This window comes from Monodelphis domestica, chromosome 3, assembly GCF_027887165.1.
Source record: "Monodelphis domestica isolate mMonDom1 chromosome 3, mMonDom1.pri, whole genome shotgun sequence".
Lineage (NCBI taxonomy): Eukaryota > Metazoa > Chordata > Mammalia > Didelphimorphia > Didelphidae > Monodelphis > Monodelphis domestica.
Window position 1 is genome coordinate 267,893,234 of NC_077229.1, and position 20,324 is coordinate 267,913,557.

The window sequence follows — 20,324 nt, forward strand, 5'->3', positions numbered from 1 at the left end:
GGGGTATACTGTATTTCCTAGGTGACCTCAGCTTTCAAAAAAGCTGTGACAAGTTTTCTGTTCAGCCTTTTGTTGCTTAGGAACCAGAGGACTTTTCAACCAGTGTCTATTACTGAACTATGCAATGAAGTAATGAGCATTTGATTTCATCAGCCTGGGCAGGCTGTTGATTAAACAGAAATGTAAAATGTCCCCTCAGAGGCGGTCTTCCCTTCAGCTGCAGGAATCATGTGGGGATATTTCCATCCATTCACATCTGGTCTGCATTTACGCACCCAAAAAAGGCAAGAACACAGCTTGACTATTTTTCAAGTTTACAGTTCAGATATTTAAAATTATCCCCCTTTTAGCTCCCATAGCCTTGAAGAATCAAACCTATATGTGTCTCTCATCTTCCGTCCCACCCTCCCCACCCCCTCAGCTTTTCCCCCTCCCCCCTCCCCTGAAACTTCCCCCTTGCTCATCCACAAAGGACACACCAAACTTGAAGTTACCATCACATGATTTTGACCTTTTTTTTATTATCGGTACTCCTTGTCTTTGCACTCACAATGTACACGTCATCTGAGGAGCCCAGCTAGTTTCACAAACACTTTTTAGTCTTTAGTATTCCCCATAGTCAGCTGAGGAAACAAGCCCAGAAGAGAGGGGCAGGGTGACTTGTCCAAAATCTCCTAGTTTCAGGTGGAAGTCGTAAAAAAGAATATTTTCCAAACCCCAGGGATCCTGTTCCTCTGATTGTATCACAGACAGACACCAGTGTTTCAACTTTCCCCATTTGTGATAGAGAGTAAAGGCACCCGTGCTGTGACACTTCCAGAGGGGCCGCTCCTCCCTCTGCTAACGGAGGACAATTCCATCTGCTTCTGCTCTTTGGAAGAGACTCGATAGTCTTAAAGACTGTGCTCTAAAACCAGCTTTCAGACAATAAGGAGCGCCTGGGAAGCGAAAAGCAGCTGTTCCTTCTCTTAGGAGGAAGCATCCCATCTACCGCCTCGGGATCAATTCCTGTCTCCAGCAGCATGGAGTATGGAATGACTCAAGCAACCAGGAGTCTTGGCTAGGGAGACGCAAGAAGGTCTGATAAATACAGCCACTGAGGGCAAATGCTTTGGTATCAGGGAAGATGAGGTTCCAAGTCATAAGCATGAGGAATATGGTAGATTTTCAAGGTGCTCGGTTGGAGGAATAGAACAAAAGTCAGCGTGAGTTAGTGGCTGTGTGTGTGCATGGGAGACCTGTTGGGTTGCCTGGCTTTGAAACCAGAAGTGGTGGTCTTAAAAATCTCAACATTCCTTTGGTGGAGCCAGAGGGGGAGATGTGGCATGGGGTCATGAAAGACATTTCAATTACATACATCGACTGAATATATTAAAGCTTCAGAGTTTATTACAACTTCCTTCATCCTTTCCTTGTCGTTCTAAGCCAGTCTAGATGTGGGAAAGGAAAGGATAGAGGAAAACCCCACTGAATGTGGAGTACATTTCATCAAAGTCTGTGTGGGCCAGCCTGCCCCCGGTCACCACGATGTTCACCTCATCTCCTGCTTTCAAGTGGACGATGAGGTGGAAAGTCCCTGTTCCCCCACAGGTGTGTAATCCCCCTCGGGGTCTGTGATACTCCAAGAGCTCTCTTCTGTATCCAGCTGTGTGCAGCTGGGCCACGCTGGCATTGGAAACAGACAAGACGGCTTCCACGTATTCATCTCTCTCAGGAGTAAGGATGGCAGTGATCAGGTAGCGACCGTCATAAGGGGCAGTAAAGATCCCTGCAAGAAAGAAACAAGCATTCAGTTTCTACAAGCAAAACCATTTTTATTTTTAAGGAATGAGGAGCTAGCAAAAGCAAAAGTTTGGGCAGTGCCAAGTCTCAATCATGGTGTGCATCTCCTTACACTAAGGAGTCATCAGGCAGCTGGGTGGCTCAGTAGATAGAGCACCAGGCCCAGAGTCAGGAAGACCTGAGTTCAAGTCTGGCCTCAGACACTTCCTAGCTGGGTGACCCTGGGCAAGCCATTTAGCCCCATTTGCCTAGCCTTTGCCCTTTAGCCTTGCATCAGAGTTGGTCCAAAGACAGGAAGTAAGGGTTAACAAAACTAACAATTAAGTCAGTCTTCCGAATCCTCATTTGGATCTTTGTCTTCAAAATCCAAGAAGAACAAACAAGCCCAAATCCACACAAAAGGAGTTCAAGCTGCTGGGGCCCACCAGGAAGGGAGTGTGAAATTCCAATATAAACATGAATGCCAGTATAGCAGCATCAAATCACCATGATAAACTTTCCCCTCATACAGGGCTCCTGTGGCTCCCAAAGAGATTAGTTGCATGGCCTCAGTCTCCCCTGCCCTACCTATGTACCATGTCCATTTCAGATACTGAAGCTATTATGACTGCTTCCCCCTGAGTCATTGAAAACAATCGTTTCCTTTTAGACTATTTAAAGATTTCTTTGCAATCCCTTAGTCTTTGTGTTGACTCTAGGGACTCCCTGGAGCTGGAAACACCTAAGGAGCCACGTGTATCATCTGCATCTCTAAGAGAGGCCGCTGCAGTTGTCTCCTAGGTTGCCCTGCAAAATAAGAAATGAGCAAGGCAGAACGTCCTTAGAAAGGGGAATTTAGGGAAGGCATGGTCTGTTCCCCAGAGCACCAGGGGAAGAAGTGCTGAACAAGAAACCCTGTGAGATCACCCATCTGGCGTTCTTCCTGAAAAATGTCGGACTCCCAAGGGTTTGGTCAGAAGGCATACTGCAGGATCACAGCCCAATTGTGTTCAGGTAAGTTGCTGGCCTATACAGAGCACAAACCAGTAGCCCATATGTCCAAAACAAAAAAGGGTGTGGAAAAGAGGTAACTGGGCAAAAGGAAAGTTCGGACGACAGAAAACCATGCAAATTTTGTGAACCCCAAGAGCATTTCTTCCTCAAGCTCTTTATTGTAAGGCAAGCATACATCCCATTCCCCACGAGGCCAGCCCCAAGACTTCCACTCTTTACCAGGGGCCAGGGAAGTCCAGCTGCCTCGGTGGTAGTCGTTGGTCTTGGCCAAGAGGAAGGAGACCTACAGGGAGCAGGGTGAGCTGAAAGATTGAATGTGCTTTGGCCTCCCCATCTGGTAGGACCTCAGATTCAGGGTGGGGCACTCAGCAAAAGGGTGACTAACCCACCCCTGCTTTGGGAGTGCTAAGAAAAAAGTCATTAAGAACCCTGCTGGCCTCATTCCTGGGGCACATCAAGACCAGTTTGCTCACCAACCCCATGCCAAGCAGTGCACCCCAAGAGCACATCCATGAGAGGAAAGCTGCGTAGAGCAGGGGCTTCATTTGGTTTTCCCCCTCTGGATCATCTGCCTACAGGAAGCTTCTTCATCATCGGGTTATAGTGCTAATATTCACTAAATGAACAGTTATAGATCACCCACTCTGTAGCCAAGGGGGGAAGCACAGAGGGCCTTCTCGAGGGGACGAAGCAGACGGGTGAAACCAAGACTGTTCGATGCTAGACTGCACATGGCTTAAAGCCAAAGGGTTGATACTGGCTGAGGATGTAGGTTCGGGAGCGGATGAGTATGTGTTGCCTAAAGGAAGGGAGGAAAGCCTCCTGGGGGAGGAGAGACCCATGTGCAGCCTTGAAGGATGGGCAGACCTAGGCCAGGAAAGACAAGGCAAAGGTTCAAGCAGCGAGAAAGAGGAAGAACATAATCATTTCCATGCTATGAAAGTTCCTTGAGAGTGGGGGTCTTTTTTCTTTTTTGTATCTTTAGCATATGGTGCAATTACTCTCTGGCAGTTGATTGGTTGACTGAAAGAAAAGCATTTTATAAACCTTAACATGCTCTGTGTGCGAGTTACTGTCACTCAAATTTAACATTGGAGAGGGTTGGTACAAAATCTTATATCTATACTGTCCCAGCTAAGTAGCTAAGCCTTGATAAAGAAATTAGAAAAGCAGTCTGTTCATAAGTGGCAGCTAGGTGACTCAGTTATAGATCATGGTGCTTGGGGTCAGGAAGACCCAAACTCAAATCTGATCACAGACACGTAATAACTGTGTGACCCTGGGCAAGTCGTTTAACTTCTGTTTGCCTTAATCCACTGGAGAAGAAAATGCCAAACCACTCCAATATCTTTGCCAAGAAAAGCCTATGGACAGTATGGCCCACAAGGTCATGATCAGACTGAAGGACTAACCAGCAATCTAACAGTGGTGACTAGGCTTAGCTCTTCCAGCACCTAACACAGTTTTTTGGTGGGGGAGTTTTCCACATGGCAGACACTTAATAAACGTTGTTAGGCTGTGCCACTGCCCCTCCCTGAACTTTATAATAGCAGACCTTCTGCTCCCTAAGTGTCTCTTTCAGAAAATGGTTGTTTCTGACTTTTTTTAAGTCACTCTCCCCGATGAATGCTGCCAATAACTCCTTGTATTTTTTAAATTGCTCCCTAATGTTTTCCATTTACTCTTCCATCCCTCTCTTGTGCCCATCTTCCGTGATCAGCTGGACTTGAAGAGCTCAGAAGGCTTCTTCACCCCATGGGAGGGAAGCTTAGGAGTTCAGAAAAAGTCACACATCCCAGACGGGGCCAGAAAGTCAGCCGGCAGCCTGTTCCCACCTAAAGAAGACCAATAACAAATCTCCTGTCACTCTGCACACCCGGGAGGATAAGGACGGGGCTCGTTTGTCCCAAGTGATTTGTGTCCAAACATGTTGACAGCACACGCCATGCAGAGTTCTCATCCCCAGTAAGAAGAGAATCTGGTCCCCTGCTACCTTCTTCCCTTTTCTTTGAATAACACACAGCGCCAGAACGGAAACTGAGCAGAGTGTCTCTCTACATCCGGTACACTGCAGAGCACATGGTGCACGCTTACTGAGTGTCAGATGGAGATAAACAAGGAAGCCTCTGGCAGTTATTGTGGACGGAGGGCCTGTGGGAGAAGCATGGAGAGAGCAGGGCCAAGAGGAGTTCTATCGAACAGTGAGTGCTGCGGACAAGCATGTTGATCTCATAATGAGAAAATGTTATTGCATCTTCGTCTCCAGACTCTTAAAGTACATCGCCGTTTGCTGCATGTGAGTGGGGGCAAAATTTCTTTTGTCAAAACAGCAACACTGGGAAGACTATGCATTATGCAATCCTGATCCTCTTGGGCTCTTGGCATCCACACCTGATGGAGTTGCCAGTCTCTCCCAGACAGGATCCTATTGGGGGACTAATGATCCCCAATATATTACTGGGTTTCAGAGGGTTTCCCAACACTCTCGGGCCAAGAGGGCTATAAAACAGAACTTAGGAGAGGAGGGGAGGCTCTAATCAAAAGGAGCCCTCGCTGCTTTGTTACCCCAACTCCATTTGCCTGCAAAGCTTACCAGTGTTTGGGTTGTAAAAGTCCCCATCGTTCACGAGGACTTTGTTGAAGAGGACCACACCCGCTTCACTGGGGAAAGGTTTCTGAGTCAGACCGGCCGAGAATGACACCAGAGAAGCAGTAGGAATTCCTAAAACAGAGGAAATGAAAGCGATTTGTCAGAGTTCTTTGAGCTAGGGTGTTCCTTCCCATTCCCAGGCTGTTGCATTGTCTGCTTTGGGGTGGTCAGCGGGTGGGGTGAGAGAATGGAGAGTAAGGGTCAGGGCTGAGAACGGGGTGCTCAAATGGAAAGAGCCCTAGTTTGGAAACTGGGGGCCCTGGTTCAGATCTTGCCTCAGTCACTCATCATCTGTGACCCTAGGCAAGTCATTTCCCTCATTTTGATCCATTAGAAAACCTTTTTTAGCCCTAAATCTGTCTTTCTTGCAGGGTCATTATGTGAGTTTCTTGGGCTCAACACCATTTTTCTTCTACCTTGAAATAGCAAGCACTACTAACATCTCACAAGTTTATCAGATTGGTTTTATGTGTTGTAGAATGCCTCAGAAGGCAAGAATTTGGGAGCTGAGGAATCTGGACAGACAGATTCTGGGCCTCCAGTTCTACACAGACCCAGCTGAAAAAGTGTTGACTCGGTCTGGGACCCATAAAGTCTTAACTTGACAGGTTTGTAGCGGATCCATGCACACATGGGCTCTGGGATGTAAACGAATGAGAAAGATTTATGAAGCAAAGGTCTTGGTCTCAGGAATTAATTCCATCCTTCTGGGAAGGAAAGTTTGACCACCACCTGCAACGGATTCCTTTTATCTACTTAGGCTGAAGAGAAGAGTCTGTGCTCCAGGCACAGGATTGCTGTTGAGGACCCATTGTGATAACAGAGAGTCTCCCTGACACCACTATTACCTTGTGATTCCACAGGAGACGGTGGTTTAGGGTATCCTGCAAAATAAAAATTATCAAATGTTACACAATGTAGGAGCAGTTGGGTAGCACAGTAGCCCAGAGATGGGAGGTCCTTGGTTCAAATCTGGCCTCAGACACTTCCTAGATGTATGATCCTGGATAAGTCACTTAATCCCAATTGCCTAGTCCTTGCCACTCTTGTGTCTTAGAATTGATACTATGACAGAAGTGTTTAAAAAACACAAAAAATTCTAACATACAACTTGCTAATAATTTGGACTCCTCTGCCATTGGTAGAAACAATATTTTTTACCTTTATGATTAAATAAACATGCAAAGTAATAATAAAACACAGCTTATCTCAGGCCCAGGGTAATGACTTTCTGTCTATCCCAGCATTCCCAACAACTTCGTTGGGCTTTCAGTTAGATTCCAGGGTTCTCCTGAGAATGAGAAAGTTATCCAGGGGAGACTCTGAGATGGCAAAAACGATAATTAGAGCAATACTTTAAAAGGCCTGTGGCATCACCTGCGTGGGTTCCCTAGACTGGCATAAACCATACACTTTAGATATGATCTAATGAAGTCAATCTAGTGAGACTATCACTTCTTATTTCTGGAAGCTTTGCCTTTCAACACAGATCATGACCAAATTAGCTTTATAGAGGAGCTGAGAGGGCACTAGACTGGAAGGCAGGAAGATCTGGGTTCATATCTGACACTAACTGTTTCGACCTGGGGCATATCACTTAACCACATGGTGCCTCAGTTTCCTCATCTACAAAATGGGGAATCTCTCAGGGTTGTTATGAAGAAGAGAATGAAATAACTTATGAAAGGTTCCTTTTGGCCCAGTGGAACTGCTTGTTAACTTCAGGAGGGGGAAGGGAAGAGAGTTGGGGAAAATCATGAATCATGGAACCATGGAAAATATTCAAAATTTTAAAAAATAAAAAAAAAGAAAGACCCCTTTTGGCCCTAAATCTTATTCTATGACCACATCCTAGCATCAAATCAAATTGAGGTTTGAGTCTACTACGTGCTTTATATATACATATATATGTGCTAAGTGTTTTATAAATATTATCTCTTTTCATCCTCATAATAACCCCAGAAAGTAGGTGCTATTATGATCTCCATTTTACAGATGAGAAAACTGAGGCAGAGGATAAGTGACTGGCCAAGGTCACAGGATTGAGATCTGATGATGATAAAAAAAAAATATATATATATATATATATATACATATATATATATTTCTCCCCCAACACACCAGTGAGAAATTATAAATTGGTAAACTTATTTTGGAAAGCAAATTGGAATTCTGTAAATGAAAGGACTGAAACCCTTTGAACCAGAGACTCCATTACTGGGCTCGCACCCCAAAGAGAGCACTACTTAAAAGAAAGGCTCCATATACACCAAAATATTTACAGCACCACTTTTTATCATAGCAAACAAAATGGAAACCATGTAGAGCCCCAGCAATTTGGAATGTATAAATATATCAGTGGTATAGACATGTAATGAAATATTATTATGCTATACGATTTGATAAATATGATTAATGTAAAGAAATGTGGGAAAATCTGTATGAACTGATACAAAGATAAGTGGGCAAAACCAGAAGAATAAGGTCCACAGTGCCTATTATTATCCCCATTTTACAGTTTAGAAAACTGAGCCAGACAGAGGTTAAGTGACTAGCCCAGGCACATACACCTAGTGAGTATCTGAGGTCAGATGTGAACTCAGGTCTTCCTGACTCAAGCCCAATGCTCTATCTACTGTACCACAAAATAATAGAAACAGAATGTCCTAAGATTATATAAACACCAACTTTAGCCCTTAAGTAGAGATATGAACAGATATCTCTCCCGACTTCTCTGTAGAAGGCAGCATCTCCAGGTATGCAATGTGACATATAAAACCAGATTTTTTTCCAATGGTTGGGTGAGGTTTGCTTTTATTTCTATTTTTTAAGTGTCTCTGTTAGAAAAGATTATTCTCCAGAGAGACAGATGCAAATATTGGTGATGTTACTGTTATGCTATTAAAAATCTATATTTATGAAAGATGGTTCTTCATTCTGAAGGTTCCTGACCTGATTAGTGTTCCCTGTCACCCTCGTGTAGACAATGAGAATATGTTTCCTTTTCCCTAGGAAACTGATGCTATTGACATACCATGGGAGAGTATGTCCTTAGAACAACTCCCCCCAGTAGTGTTCCAGCACTATTTTCTCACCAGTCCCTTCTGGAAACAACAGCAGGAATTTCCCATTTGTGTTAAGAGGATGAGGCCATAGACCCGCTATCTTGTCCTTTGGCAGATCAGACACATAATAACAATGGCAGCACTAGTGGCTCCCTCTGGCTGAGGACATCACAAACTGAGGACAGAGACAACTACTCTCCCTGAAGAGCAGTAAGATGCCATAAAGGGAGCAAGTCAGGAAACTGAGATTCTCATCCCACTTCTACTACTTAGCTGTTCTGTAATGTAAAACCTTTACCTCTCTGTTGCTCATTTTCCTTGTTTATCAAATGAGAGTTGAACTGGGTAATCTCAGCATCCTTTCTGTTGACATTCGATGGGTCAAAAATTCTAAATGAGAGATTCTTAACCTGGGTGGGTTTCCTTTATAATCCAATGTAATTTATACATTTGAAAACATGGAGACAGCTAGATGGATTAATGGAAAGGGATCCAGACTTAGAGATGGAAGGTTCTGGATTCAAATCTGACCTCGGCTAGCTGGACAAATCCCTTAACCCCAATCACCTACCCCTTTCTGCTTTTCTGCCTGAGAACCAATATTTAGTATCAATTCTAAGACAGAAGGTAAGGGTTTTAATAAATTTTTGAAAATCAAAATATGATTCAGGGATATAATACATAGGGAAAAAAAGGTCAAGAGCCCCTGCTTTAAATATTTAGAATTCATACCTAATTCATAACTCACCTGGTGCTCCAGCATATCCTTCAGAGCTTGGGATGGGCCACCGACTGTCCTGGCCATCTACACCATTGGGCAAGCCTCTTCCTGACATTACCATTTTCCCAGGAGGACCAGCTTCCCCTGTCTCCATGATGACCCCTGTAGATCCTGGTAGGAAAGGCAAACCTGTCCACCCAGGTAACTCTGAATGGGGTGGCATCTTTTCTGGAGGTGACGGCTGGAGAGGAATCTTTGGTTGTGAAGGCTGCTGAGGTATTCCAGGTTGGAAGGGTTTCCCAGGAGTCTGGGGAGGCAGGGGGCCTTTTGAATCTGGAAGCTGCTGGGGTGTCTTTGGGTGTGATGATTCTTTAGGAACTTCTGGTTGTGATGGGTCAGGGGAGCTTCCTGGATATTGTGGTATCAGCTGGGGTATTTCTGAAGGGGCTTCCGCTAAGCATTGGGAGAGGTAGAAAGAGGCAGGATTAGAAATATTAGTCAATAGTTTAACTATACTTCTGTTTACACTGAGCAATGGAAACAGTATATTTTGTTTGTTTCCAAAATGTAGAAACTGAAACCCTTGAAAGTTGCCTCTTTCTAATACTATAAGAATACTTTATAAGAAACAAGGAGAGCTTGTGATCCGTTCAATATGAGGCTTACAAATCGGCGCATCTGATTAAAAAATCTGCTCCACATGGCTAGCCAACAACTTCTAACTATGGGTTTGAAAAAGTCATTGGGTAAATGCTTTCTCTTGATACCATGGTGTACCTGAAAACAGAATACCCTCTGGGTTCCTAGTAGCTTCCTACTACCATGTTGTCAAATCTATGGCACACATACCTGCACATCCCAGAGGGAGCTGTTCAGCTCCCCTCTCCATGGTGTCTGAGGGCATTTCTCACATGACCTGCCCCATAGCAGCCCAATAGGATCACTTCCTCCCTCCCCTGTCTGGGGCAGGGTCAGGGGCTCACATGGGTGTAAGTGTTGCAGTTTGGGCACTTGTTCTCTAAAAGGTTCACCATCACTGTCCTAGTGTGTTCAATTTTCTAATAATCCATTGTTATTGCATTCCCCAAGCCTTTTTTGCTACCAGTTCCATGAAATGGATGGACATGCAGGAAGGCAAATGAAAGATAAAAATGGTAGGGAAAATCTGATCAAACAGGTCACTTCAGTCATATAAGTGATGTTTTCTTTTTCTTAGTCATCTACTCAGTTTTAGACATTGGTGTCCTATTATTGACCCTACTCTCCTCTGAGAATGGCATGGCTCCTTAGATGTTTCGGTCCCAGCCTCACTACTAAGGCTTTGACTTCCCAAGGTTATTTTCAGTAGATAACTGATGGGCTCATGGGGTTGACTCTACTCAGGCCTAGTTCATTAGGAGGTCATATGTGGCACTACTAAAGTCAGTCCAATGGCCAGAATTTTCTAGTTAGAATAATATAGATATGTCTCCATTTTATTTAATGCTTGGGTAAATACAGATTTATCAAATCTTTGGCAGCAAAGGTATTTTTCCTACTAAGTATTCTCCCATGAAATCCATATTTTTAATTCCTCTGAAAGATTTTCCAAATGACACACAGAAAAAAGAAAGGAAGGGAGGGAGGGAGGGAGAGAGGGAAAGAGAGAGAGAGAGAGAAAGAGAAAAGAGGGTGGAAGAGGAAGAGGAGGAGGAGAGAGGGAAAGAGGGAAAGAGAGAGTGCTTTATATTTGAATTCAGCTTTTTAGCTTTTAAAGGGTTTTTGTATTCATTGCCTCATTTGATGTTTACAATAACCTATGAAGCATTAAATGAAAAGAGATTGATGGCAGCCTAAAATGGGAAAAGAGTATTGGAAAACTAACAGTGAGTCAGAGTCCTGATGATATGGCCAGAGCCAAAGGAACATAGAAACAGATTCCCCAAGTTGGACAGGACCTTGGGAGATTATCTACCCCAACCCCTACCTACAGCACGAATCGCCTCTAGAAAATCTTGGTCAGATTCTGCTAAAAAACTTCCAATGATGGAAGCTTTTTTCAAAGGGCAGCTGTGTAGAAACCCCAAGATAAGCATCCTTGCCATTCCCTCCCAAGGTAACACATTTCCTATTTAGGCATTTCTAATTATGAAATTATGAAAATGTTTCCCCTTTTGTTAAGCTAAAATCTGCCTCCCCAAAACTTCAATCTATTGGTTCCAGTTATGCTTTGGAAAAAGTTTAAACCCATTTCAACCCTCAAATAGTCAAAGACAGTTATCATGCCACACACCCCTGAGTTCTCTCCTCCAGTGTCTTTACATCATTTCTGTAGAGCTCAGTTTGAAGACCCCTCCACATCCAGGGCCATCCTTTTCAGAAGGAACTCTGGCTTGTTCCTCTACTAAAATGTGGCATCCAGAACTGGACTTAATACTGTGTAAGGCAGAGTACTATGATACTATTGCTTCCTTCATTCTAGTCGTCATGCTACTAAAGATCTAGGGATGTGGATCAGATTGAGAAGAGAACAGGATCAGAATTAGGGTCTCTAGAAGATACGAGAAGCACATAATCAAAGACTCCATTTGCCTCAAACACACACACACACACACACACACATACATTTAAGGGACAGTAAGCCTTGTTTATTGTGGAGTCAGACATATATTTCTAATTAGACTTTAATAATAATGAACTAATAATAGAGTAGAAAGCCTGAAATCAGGTTGACTCTTCTTAAGTTAAAATCTGGCCTCAGACACTTCTGAGCTGTATGATTGTGGGAAAGTCACTTAACTCTGTTTGCCTCAGTTCCCCATCTGTAAAATGAGCTAGAAAAGGAAATGGCAAACCAAGCGGGAATCATTGCCACGAAAAACCCCAAATGGAATCATGAAAAGTAGAACACAACTGAAACAACTGAATGACAACAACAAATAATGAACTATTCCTACCTAATGCTTTTTGTATTCAGGGGCTCTGATTACAGTACTATTATTGCCTGTCCCATAAGAATGTTAAGTCCCAAATAACCTTTGATTACCCTTTTCCTAGGTGACTAAAGCCTGAGATTCTGAGCTAGTGTAGTACGGCTATCAATGACGTTTCCTCCCATTTATCTCAGTGATTCCATGCCTGCTGTTTGAATTTTGGAAGGTTAGCCTGCTCTCCCTAAGGACTTGAGCCTGTGTTAGTACACACGGCTGGCTTGGAATCAGGCAGTTTATTAACATGTTATCTTCTTAAGTGATCCAGTCTTCAGTCACACAAACAAATTCTGGCTCACATAAGCTTCTTATAATTCTTTCCCTAAAAAGTAGCAAATATTTGCCAGCAGTTACAAGTGATGAACCAGAAACTCATCAGAGGTCCCCCCAAACCTAGCCCCAAGATATCGACATGAACACTTACTAGTGCACTCCACTGAATTTATTAAAACTTATCTTCTACTATTGTAGAATCGATATTGAGTATCTGTTCCAAGGCAGAGGAGTGATGGGGGCTAGGCAAATGCAGTTAAGTGACTTGCTATGGGGCACATCGGAAGTGTCTAAGGTCAAATCTGAACCCAGGACCTCTTGCCTCCAGGCCTTGCTTTCTATCCACAGAGGCACCTAGCTAACCCTTCCATAGCATTTTAATTGCCCAAATAGAGAGCTTATTGATGCTTTAACAACAAGCTCCAATTCCAGAGCTGTGAGGGTGAGAGACTGAAAAATTCAGAAAAATATGGAAAAACTTGTATGAAGTGATGCAAAGAGAAGAAATCAGGGCTGAAAGAACAATATATGCAATGGATACAACCATTGGACATTGTAAGTGGAATCAAGGCTAAATTTCAGCAAAACTCAAGCAAAATATGATGTACAATGCTGGTATCTAATGACTAAAATTAAAGTAAAAATCCTTCCTTGTAATGAATAATCTATAAACTTCACACATGGAATATAATATGTACTATCAGCCACAACCACTCTTTTAGTAGTTGTTTTTTTTTAGCCCTTTTGTTATATCTTAAAATCAATACTAAGTCAGTTCCAAGGCAGAAGAATGGTTAAGGACTAGGCAAATGGGGTTAAGTGACTTGCCTAAGGTCACATAGCTCAGAAGTATCTGAAGCCAAATTAGAACTCAGGACCTCCTGTCTCCAAGTCTAGTACTCTATACACTGTCACATTTAGATGATTTTTACTTAACTATTTGGAAACATGTACTTTGTCAGACATTTGTTGGGGCTTTTTTTTTCATTTGTTTATGTGTCTGCTGCATTGCAATAAAATGGATTGATAAAACTTTTTTAAATTAAAAAAGTCTATTTCCCATGGGCCCTTTCCTTTTTCTATTACACTTTCAGTGTAATTATGTGCTCATATCTAAGTGAGGGAATTTCAAATGGAAAATATCCTGATTCATTTTTTCTTAGAATTTTCTCAGAATAGCTTCAATGACTACTACCAGGTCAGGAAGGAACCACCCTTTCCTCCCGTGAATATCATCTTGAAACTAAACTTCCAGGAAGGTGTTCTTGAATGAAGCCAGGACTAGTAAATATAACTAATGCTGGCCTTGATACCAACTGGGATGGTCATAGAACTTACAGACTCCATCTTCAAGCTCTGCGTGACTCTTATTAAACAGGGGCCTTTGGACAAGTGCAATCAAGTTCTGCTCTGAGAGACCCAAGTTTCATATCTTCTTCAACTGTCTAATTTGTGTTTTTATAGTCCACCTGATCCTAGTTCTACTCCTTTCTACTCTAACCCAGCCTTGCTCCTTCTTTTTCCATTTTATTATCGTTATATTCATTCTGTCAGGTAATAATCCAATCATTCCTTCACAAATATTAAGTCAAATACAGTCCCTGCTCTCAGAGAGCTCACAACCCAACAAAGAGAGGCAACACACACACACACACACACACACACACACACACACACACACACACACACACACAGAAAATTAAGAATGAATATATAAAGGGTAAAAGATCATCAGAGGGGGGATGGAGGGTACATTAGGAAAGAATTCTTGTAGGAGGCAGTATACTACTTTGTTGTCTTACTGGTCAAATTGTCTTACTAGATGTGTAAGATTTTATCAGAAGGGTATGGGGGTGAAGAAGACATACAAAGCTCAGAGAGAAAAAGGAATAGAGGTGGAAAAATAAGCAGTGTGTTGGGGGATAGTGAATAGTTCTATTTCGCTAGAGAACACAGGAGGTAAGCCTGGAAAAGTAGGGTTTCAGTAAATTGTGGTGAGCCTTAAATACCGGACACAAAAGACTGGATTTTATTTAGCAGGCAAATCATTTTCCTATTCTTCTTGCATCCTTCACACTCATTCCCTTTAATATCACAATGTTGCACTCTAAAGGGTCCCATAAATCCTTTCCATCAACCACTAAAGTTTGTTGGAATTTTACAACCCTAAGTTTGAATATTCAATCTTTTAAAGAGGTTCATTCACTTTTCAAAATATCTCTCTTATCAGAACATAAGATCTTTATAATATTCCCCACCCTTTCTTTCAGGATTCCCAGCATTTAACTCTCTTTTTTTTCAATCTCTTGCTGTCAACTGGCTCTTTCCCTTCTTCTAAGTCTTTGATATCCTTTCGAATAAAAAAAAAAATAGCTTCCTTGAGCTATAATCCCATCTGTCTCCTTCCTCTGACCCTCAAACAGCTTGAAATATTTGTCTGCATCAATTGCTTGTACTTCCGCAACACTGATTTCTTGATGCCTCCTTTTGTTTGTCCCCATCATTCTACTTAAATTGCTCTCAGAAATCACTGATCACCTCCTAATTACAAAATCCAATGGCTTTTTCTCAGTCTTTAACCTCTTCAACCTTCTTAGCTCACAGGACAACCAACTTGGGACATTGTTGAGCTCCTTGACCACCCCCTCATTCTAGAAAACTCATTTCCTTGGCTTCAGCAATGTAGACTCTTTCTCCTATCTTTCTGGCAACTCTTCCTCTATACTTTTTCACCATCTGTTATCTAAATGGATGTGACCTTTGCCATCTCACACTCTTGCATCCCCTGATTCTATCATTTCACTCTCTCCAGCCATTCCCATGGCTTCAAGTACCACCTCCATGTAGATAACTTCTAAACCAATGCCTCTTTTCTAGGCACCAAACTCAACATTTCTGGATCAAATTTTTCTGCATTAGTTGAAAATCTCCAGCTGGTTCTCTCAACAGGAAACCAACCTCATAATTTCTCCCCACTACAAACCAACTCCTACTGAATTCCCAATTCCTTTTCATAGTAACATCATTTTCCAATCATCAACTAAAATCCTCAGTCATCTTAAATGTCTCTTAATTCTATCAATTATTTACTCAGCATTCATAAGAGCAATCAACCATCTATTTAAGTGCCTCCTTTGTGCTAGGTACTGGAGACAGAAGGGGAAAAAATGAGGGACTTTTAAGAGCCCATAAGAGGAGCTTATATGTGATCTTACAGGCAATAGGGTAAACATGGAAATAATGGAGTTTATTGAGTAAGGTAGTAACATGGTCAGGAAAATAATTTTGGCAGCTTCTCTTATATTTGTCACACATACGTACTCCACTTGTTTTCCATTCCTACTTTCCTCATCCTATTTGAAGCTCTTGTTATGTCTCAGCTGATTTACAGTGATGTCTTCTAACTTTCAGCATCTCTGCTCCAATCTATTCTGTACTCTGTTACCAGATTAATTTTCTGCCTTCAGGTCTTTGTTTATACCATTCTTGTATGGTTTTAGAAAATCCTCTTATTCCAACTCCGCCTGAAGAAATTCTACCCATCCTTTTAGGACCAACCAAATGCTACCTCCTCCATGAAATCTCCCCTAATCCACCTCTTCCAAGTAACCAATCAGCACGTATTTACTAAGTTCCTTTTATATGTAAGACACTGAGCTAGCACTGAAGATACAAAGACAAAAATGAAATAGTCCCTGCTCATATTCTATTGGTATCCACAACATGCAAACACATGAGTTTAGACAACATATTTACAAGATAAATAGGGAGTAAGTGGGGAGGAAGAACTACCATGGGGCAGCTAGGTGGTTCAGTGGATAGGGTTTCAGACCTAGAGGCCAAAGGACCTGGGTTCAAATCTGGTCTCAGATACTTCTTAGCTATGTGACCCTGGGCAAATCACTTAATCCCAAATGTCCAGCCCTTGCCACTCTTCTGCCTTGGAACTGATACTAGTATTGATTCCAAAACAGAAGGTAAGGGTTTTAAAAAGTAAAGAAAAAAATCACTATCAACTGAAGGATCAGGAAAGGTGTTGTGCTGGAGGTGAACAGGGTATGTTTTTCAGGTATGGGGAATAATCATCTCAAAGGCACCAAAGACAGAATCAATGTGGAAAAACAGCAAGGCCAGTTTGGCTGGGCTTTCGAGGGCACAAAGAGGAGTCATAAATAATCAACCTGGAAAGGTCGGTTGAAACGAAGTTGTATGAGGTTCTAACTGTTGATCAGAGGAGGTTGTATTTTGTTCTAAGGGCAACAAGGAGCTGCTGGAGTTTATTGAGGAAGGGTTTCACATGGTCAGACCTGTGCTTTTTGTCAGCTATGTGCAGATAGATTAGATAGGAAGACCAACAGATAGTCTATGACAATTGTCCAGAAAACAGGTAATGAGAAAGTGGTATCCCCTTGAAGCTTTCCATTTTGATGGGGCCCACTGGAGTTTGCTTGCCATGAAACTAAGCGTATGTCTCTCACATATGTGTGAAAAATCGAGGAGGTAGAATCAACAAGACTTGCTTGGCAATGGATTGGATGTGGGAAAGAGAGAGAGAGGGAAGAGATGAGGCTAATAATAAGGTTTCAAGTTTAGGTGACTGGAAGAATAGTAGTGCTTCCAACAGAAGTAGGAAGTTCAGAAGAGGAGTGGATTTTGGGGGAGATGAATTCTGTTTCAGATATTGGAAACATCCATGAGATATAAAGTTCAATAAGCAGTTGGTGATATAGGAAAGAAGCTCAGAAGGGAGACCAGGAAGGAATATTGCTCAAATCATTGCAATTTAATGCCTGAAACTTTAAATAGCATGATATTTTATCTTTTATAAAACGAACTCTTCAGTACAGAATTCAAGCTCTTTGCAAACTAGCCCTGATTTGTCTTATTTCCAGTCTTCTCCTTCAGCTTAAGTATGACATAAAAAGTGGCTATGGAAGTCTCTTCCAAATTTAAAAAAAAAATCACTATCAGTGGTTCTGTGGAATTTAAGTATTTACTATCATTGAACATAAACTGTGCTCTTTGACTTTCATGTATTTATTCATGCTATTTGCTGTATTTGGAATAATTTCATCAACATCATTTTTGCTTATCAAAATCCTACCCATACTTCAAAGGCCATATCAAATACCTCCTCCTCCAAGAATTCTTCATTGGTCTTCTCTGCTAAAAGAGTTCTCTCCCCACCCTGGATTCCCATAATCTTTTGTTGATAACTCTCTTCTGTATTTATGACACAATCCCTTGGGAATCTACCTACCAAGAGCTTACGTGAACACAATTTCAAAACCCTCTGGACACAATTAAATACCTCTCACATCATATACCATACATATCACATATTATCCTTGTGTAATAAGTATTCATGAATATATTTTACTTCTCTTGCATTTATTTTCATTACTCAGTTCTCAAGTTTATCATGACACCTGAAATTAAGAAAAAACAAGTCTCCCTATGAATTATCTTTTTCCTATTATCATGTGCCTTAAATTTTTTTTAAATTACTAATAGTAATCCTATTCAAGTATTTCTATAAATGTCTAAATGCTCCAGAATGCAGGTATGATTTTATACCAAAAGTTCAATAGAAGTACTTTTGCAAATTATTCAGATTCATAGATATATAATTTCATTCATTTGGATGCTCCTTCTATCAACAGTTCACAAATTTTTATTCCTTAGTACAGTCTTCCTGGATTGCTGCAACAACAACAACAAAAAAAAAAAACATCAGCTTAAAATGTGACAAGTCTCTTTGTATTTAGCTATTCCCTGGCCAATGTAAAAATAAAATGGAGAACTGTAAAACTAATAAAGCAATGGATTGATTGTTGATTATAAATTGATTTATATACTCTGCTTGCTGTGCTCACAAAGTATCTTCAGCTTATGTAAATGAAGTGAAGCTCGTAAATGAACTTCTCTTCAGGGCCAGGCACAGGGACACTAAAGAGACTCTTATTATAAAAAATAAAATATTTTTTGAAAATATAAGGATAAAGTGATTTCTAACTCTAAGGGATTCTAACTTTACCCAAATAAAACTCCCTGGTTCCACAAGGAACTGCTTCTCTTGTTTTCACAGGCTATATCCTTCCTAATCTGACTAACCCAAATTTTTACTATTCTAAATTAAACTAACACTATTATCCTTATAATTCTTAACTTCATCTCCAAGTTATAAAAATAACACAGGCTAGCTGGCTGGGTCTCAAGAACCAAGTTAGGACTCTAAACCTTAGCAGACTCAGAGTCCAAAACAAAGACCTGGTTTTTCTTTGGTCTTCTCACATATAAACCAATTTATAAAAATAGCAATAGATAGTCTCTAGTGTTTCCTAAGTTGGAAAAGAAAAACACTTAGCTCCTTCAGATCTTTCTTTCCTTTCATTCTACCTCAGCCAGTGAGAGAAAAAGAGAAAAGATGTTACTCCCTCAGAGTAACTGCCACACCCAAAGTGTGTAACTGTCACAGAAAAACTGTTAAACTGTCAACATTTGAAACTGACACTCTGTCTTATATCAGCTTCAAACTCCAATTCTTTCTCAAGACAGCTTCTCTACTTCTTATTTCTAAACTAATATAGCAAGATTTAATTTCTAATATCATCCTTATACCACCTAATCCTGAGAATTCAACTTTTCTATACTCAGAACTCTCACTTGGGTCCTACTGGTATAATTGGTTAGTACCACCTAATTGGCTAGTACCCTCAGGGCTCACTTTTTTCAAGTGGGCTCAAGTCCATGCTTTACTACATCCTACCTCCCTTTTTCACCAGTTGTTTTTATCTCCAAGGCCCTGGTCTTTTTCTATTTCTGGAACCATAATCAGATCAATACCCATGGAAGTCTTACCTGCCCATTACTCCTAGAAATAAACTCATGGCTTCTGACAACTTAGGTCTATCCGTGGCCATAAAAAGCTGAATCTAGGACACTGAAATAGGATGAACACTTTTGTTTAGAAATTGTTGTAAAACCCTCAAAGAAACTGATGTGCAAAATTCTGGGCTGGACTGGGCTGGGCTTGGCTTGGCTGAGATTTCACAATTTCTAACAATGAACTGTCCCAACAGTTATACAACATATTTCCTCTGCTATGTTCTGCACCAGCATGTTCAATGACTGCAGCAAGACAAACATCATTAGTCAAAGCAGGATCAAGGGAAACAGATTATTGCTCCTGGAAATGAATGAGCAGATGGTGAATTAGAAAAGACTGCCAGATGGGGAGAAATTATTTTCCCCAATGAAGCTAGCTTTGTGGCACATGATTCCCATAGCCTTGTGTGATGGCTCATCAATAAGAGAGAAAAGAGAAGGGAGGGTTAACAGCCTTGAATGCAGACATGGAGGTATGAAAGAGTTCCTTTGTGGAGAATTACTATGAACAGATAATCTGAATTATCCCCTTTGTTAGGGCAATAGTTAAGTAAAATATTTATCCATTCACTGGAATCATTCTAGGCTATGCAAACTAGAGGTCTACCTAATGGTTTTGGCAAGATGCACCCCCCCCATGTCAAAAATATGAGTTGGTATAATCTAAAGAGCATGATTTCTTCAGGATGCAATATTAGGCATCATCTCACATCTTGTCTATATTGAAGAATATGAACGATAGTAAACCTAGTATCAGATAAAAAGGGAAAGCCCAGACACATGCCAATGACAAGAAAAAACCCATGAAGCAGTTCTACCTCTCCTGTCTAGTCACTTCTGAAAAGTTACAACTAGAACACATTGAAATATGTCCTGTCCCCTTATTTGTGAAAAGTTAACATTGGATGCACACAGACTTAAACTTAAACATGATTTATTACCACTGAACTCCCTGGGACATTGAGCTGATTTCCAAGTTGGGA

General features: G+C 41.3%; 1 protein-coding gene across 1 annotated transcript in view; it reads right to left on the bottom strand.

The window, feature by feature from the left end:
* Window positions 1-493: 493 nt before the first annotated feature.
* The window catches only part of EMILIN2 (elastin microfibril interfacer 2), a 72,645-nt gene continuing 52,814 nt past the window's right edge, over window positions 494-20,324 (bottom strand). Inside the window, exons 5-8 of the mRNA XM_056823754.1 lie at window positions 9,239-9,664; window positions 6,274-6,309; window positions 5,369-5,497; window positions 494-1,768 (exon numbers count right to left, since the gene is read on the bottom strand). Of these exons, the coding sequence (XP_056679732.1) occupies window positions 1,431-1,768; window positions 5,369-5,497; window positions 6,274-6,309; window positions 9,239-9,664 (929 nt within the window). The 3' untranslated portion in view covers window positions 494-1,430. The remainder of the gene's footprint in view (window positions 1,769-5,368; window positions 5,498-6,273; window positions 6,310-9,238; window positions 9,665-20,324) is intronic.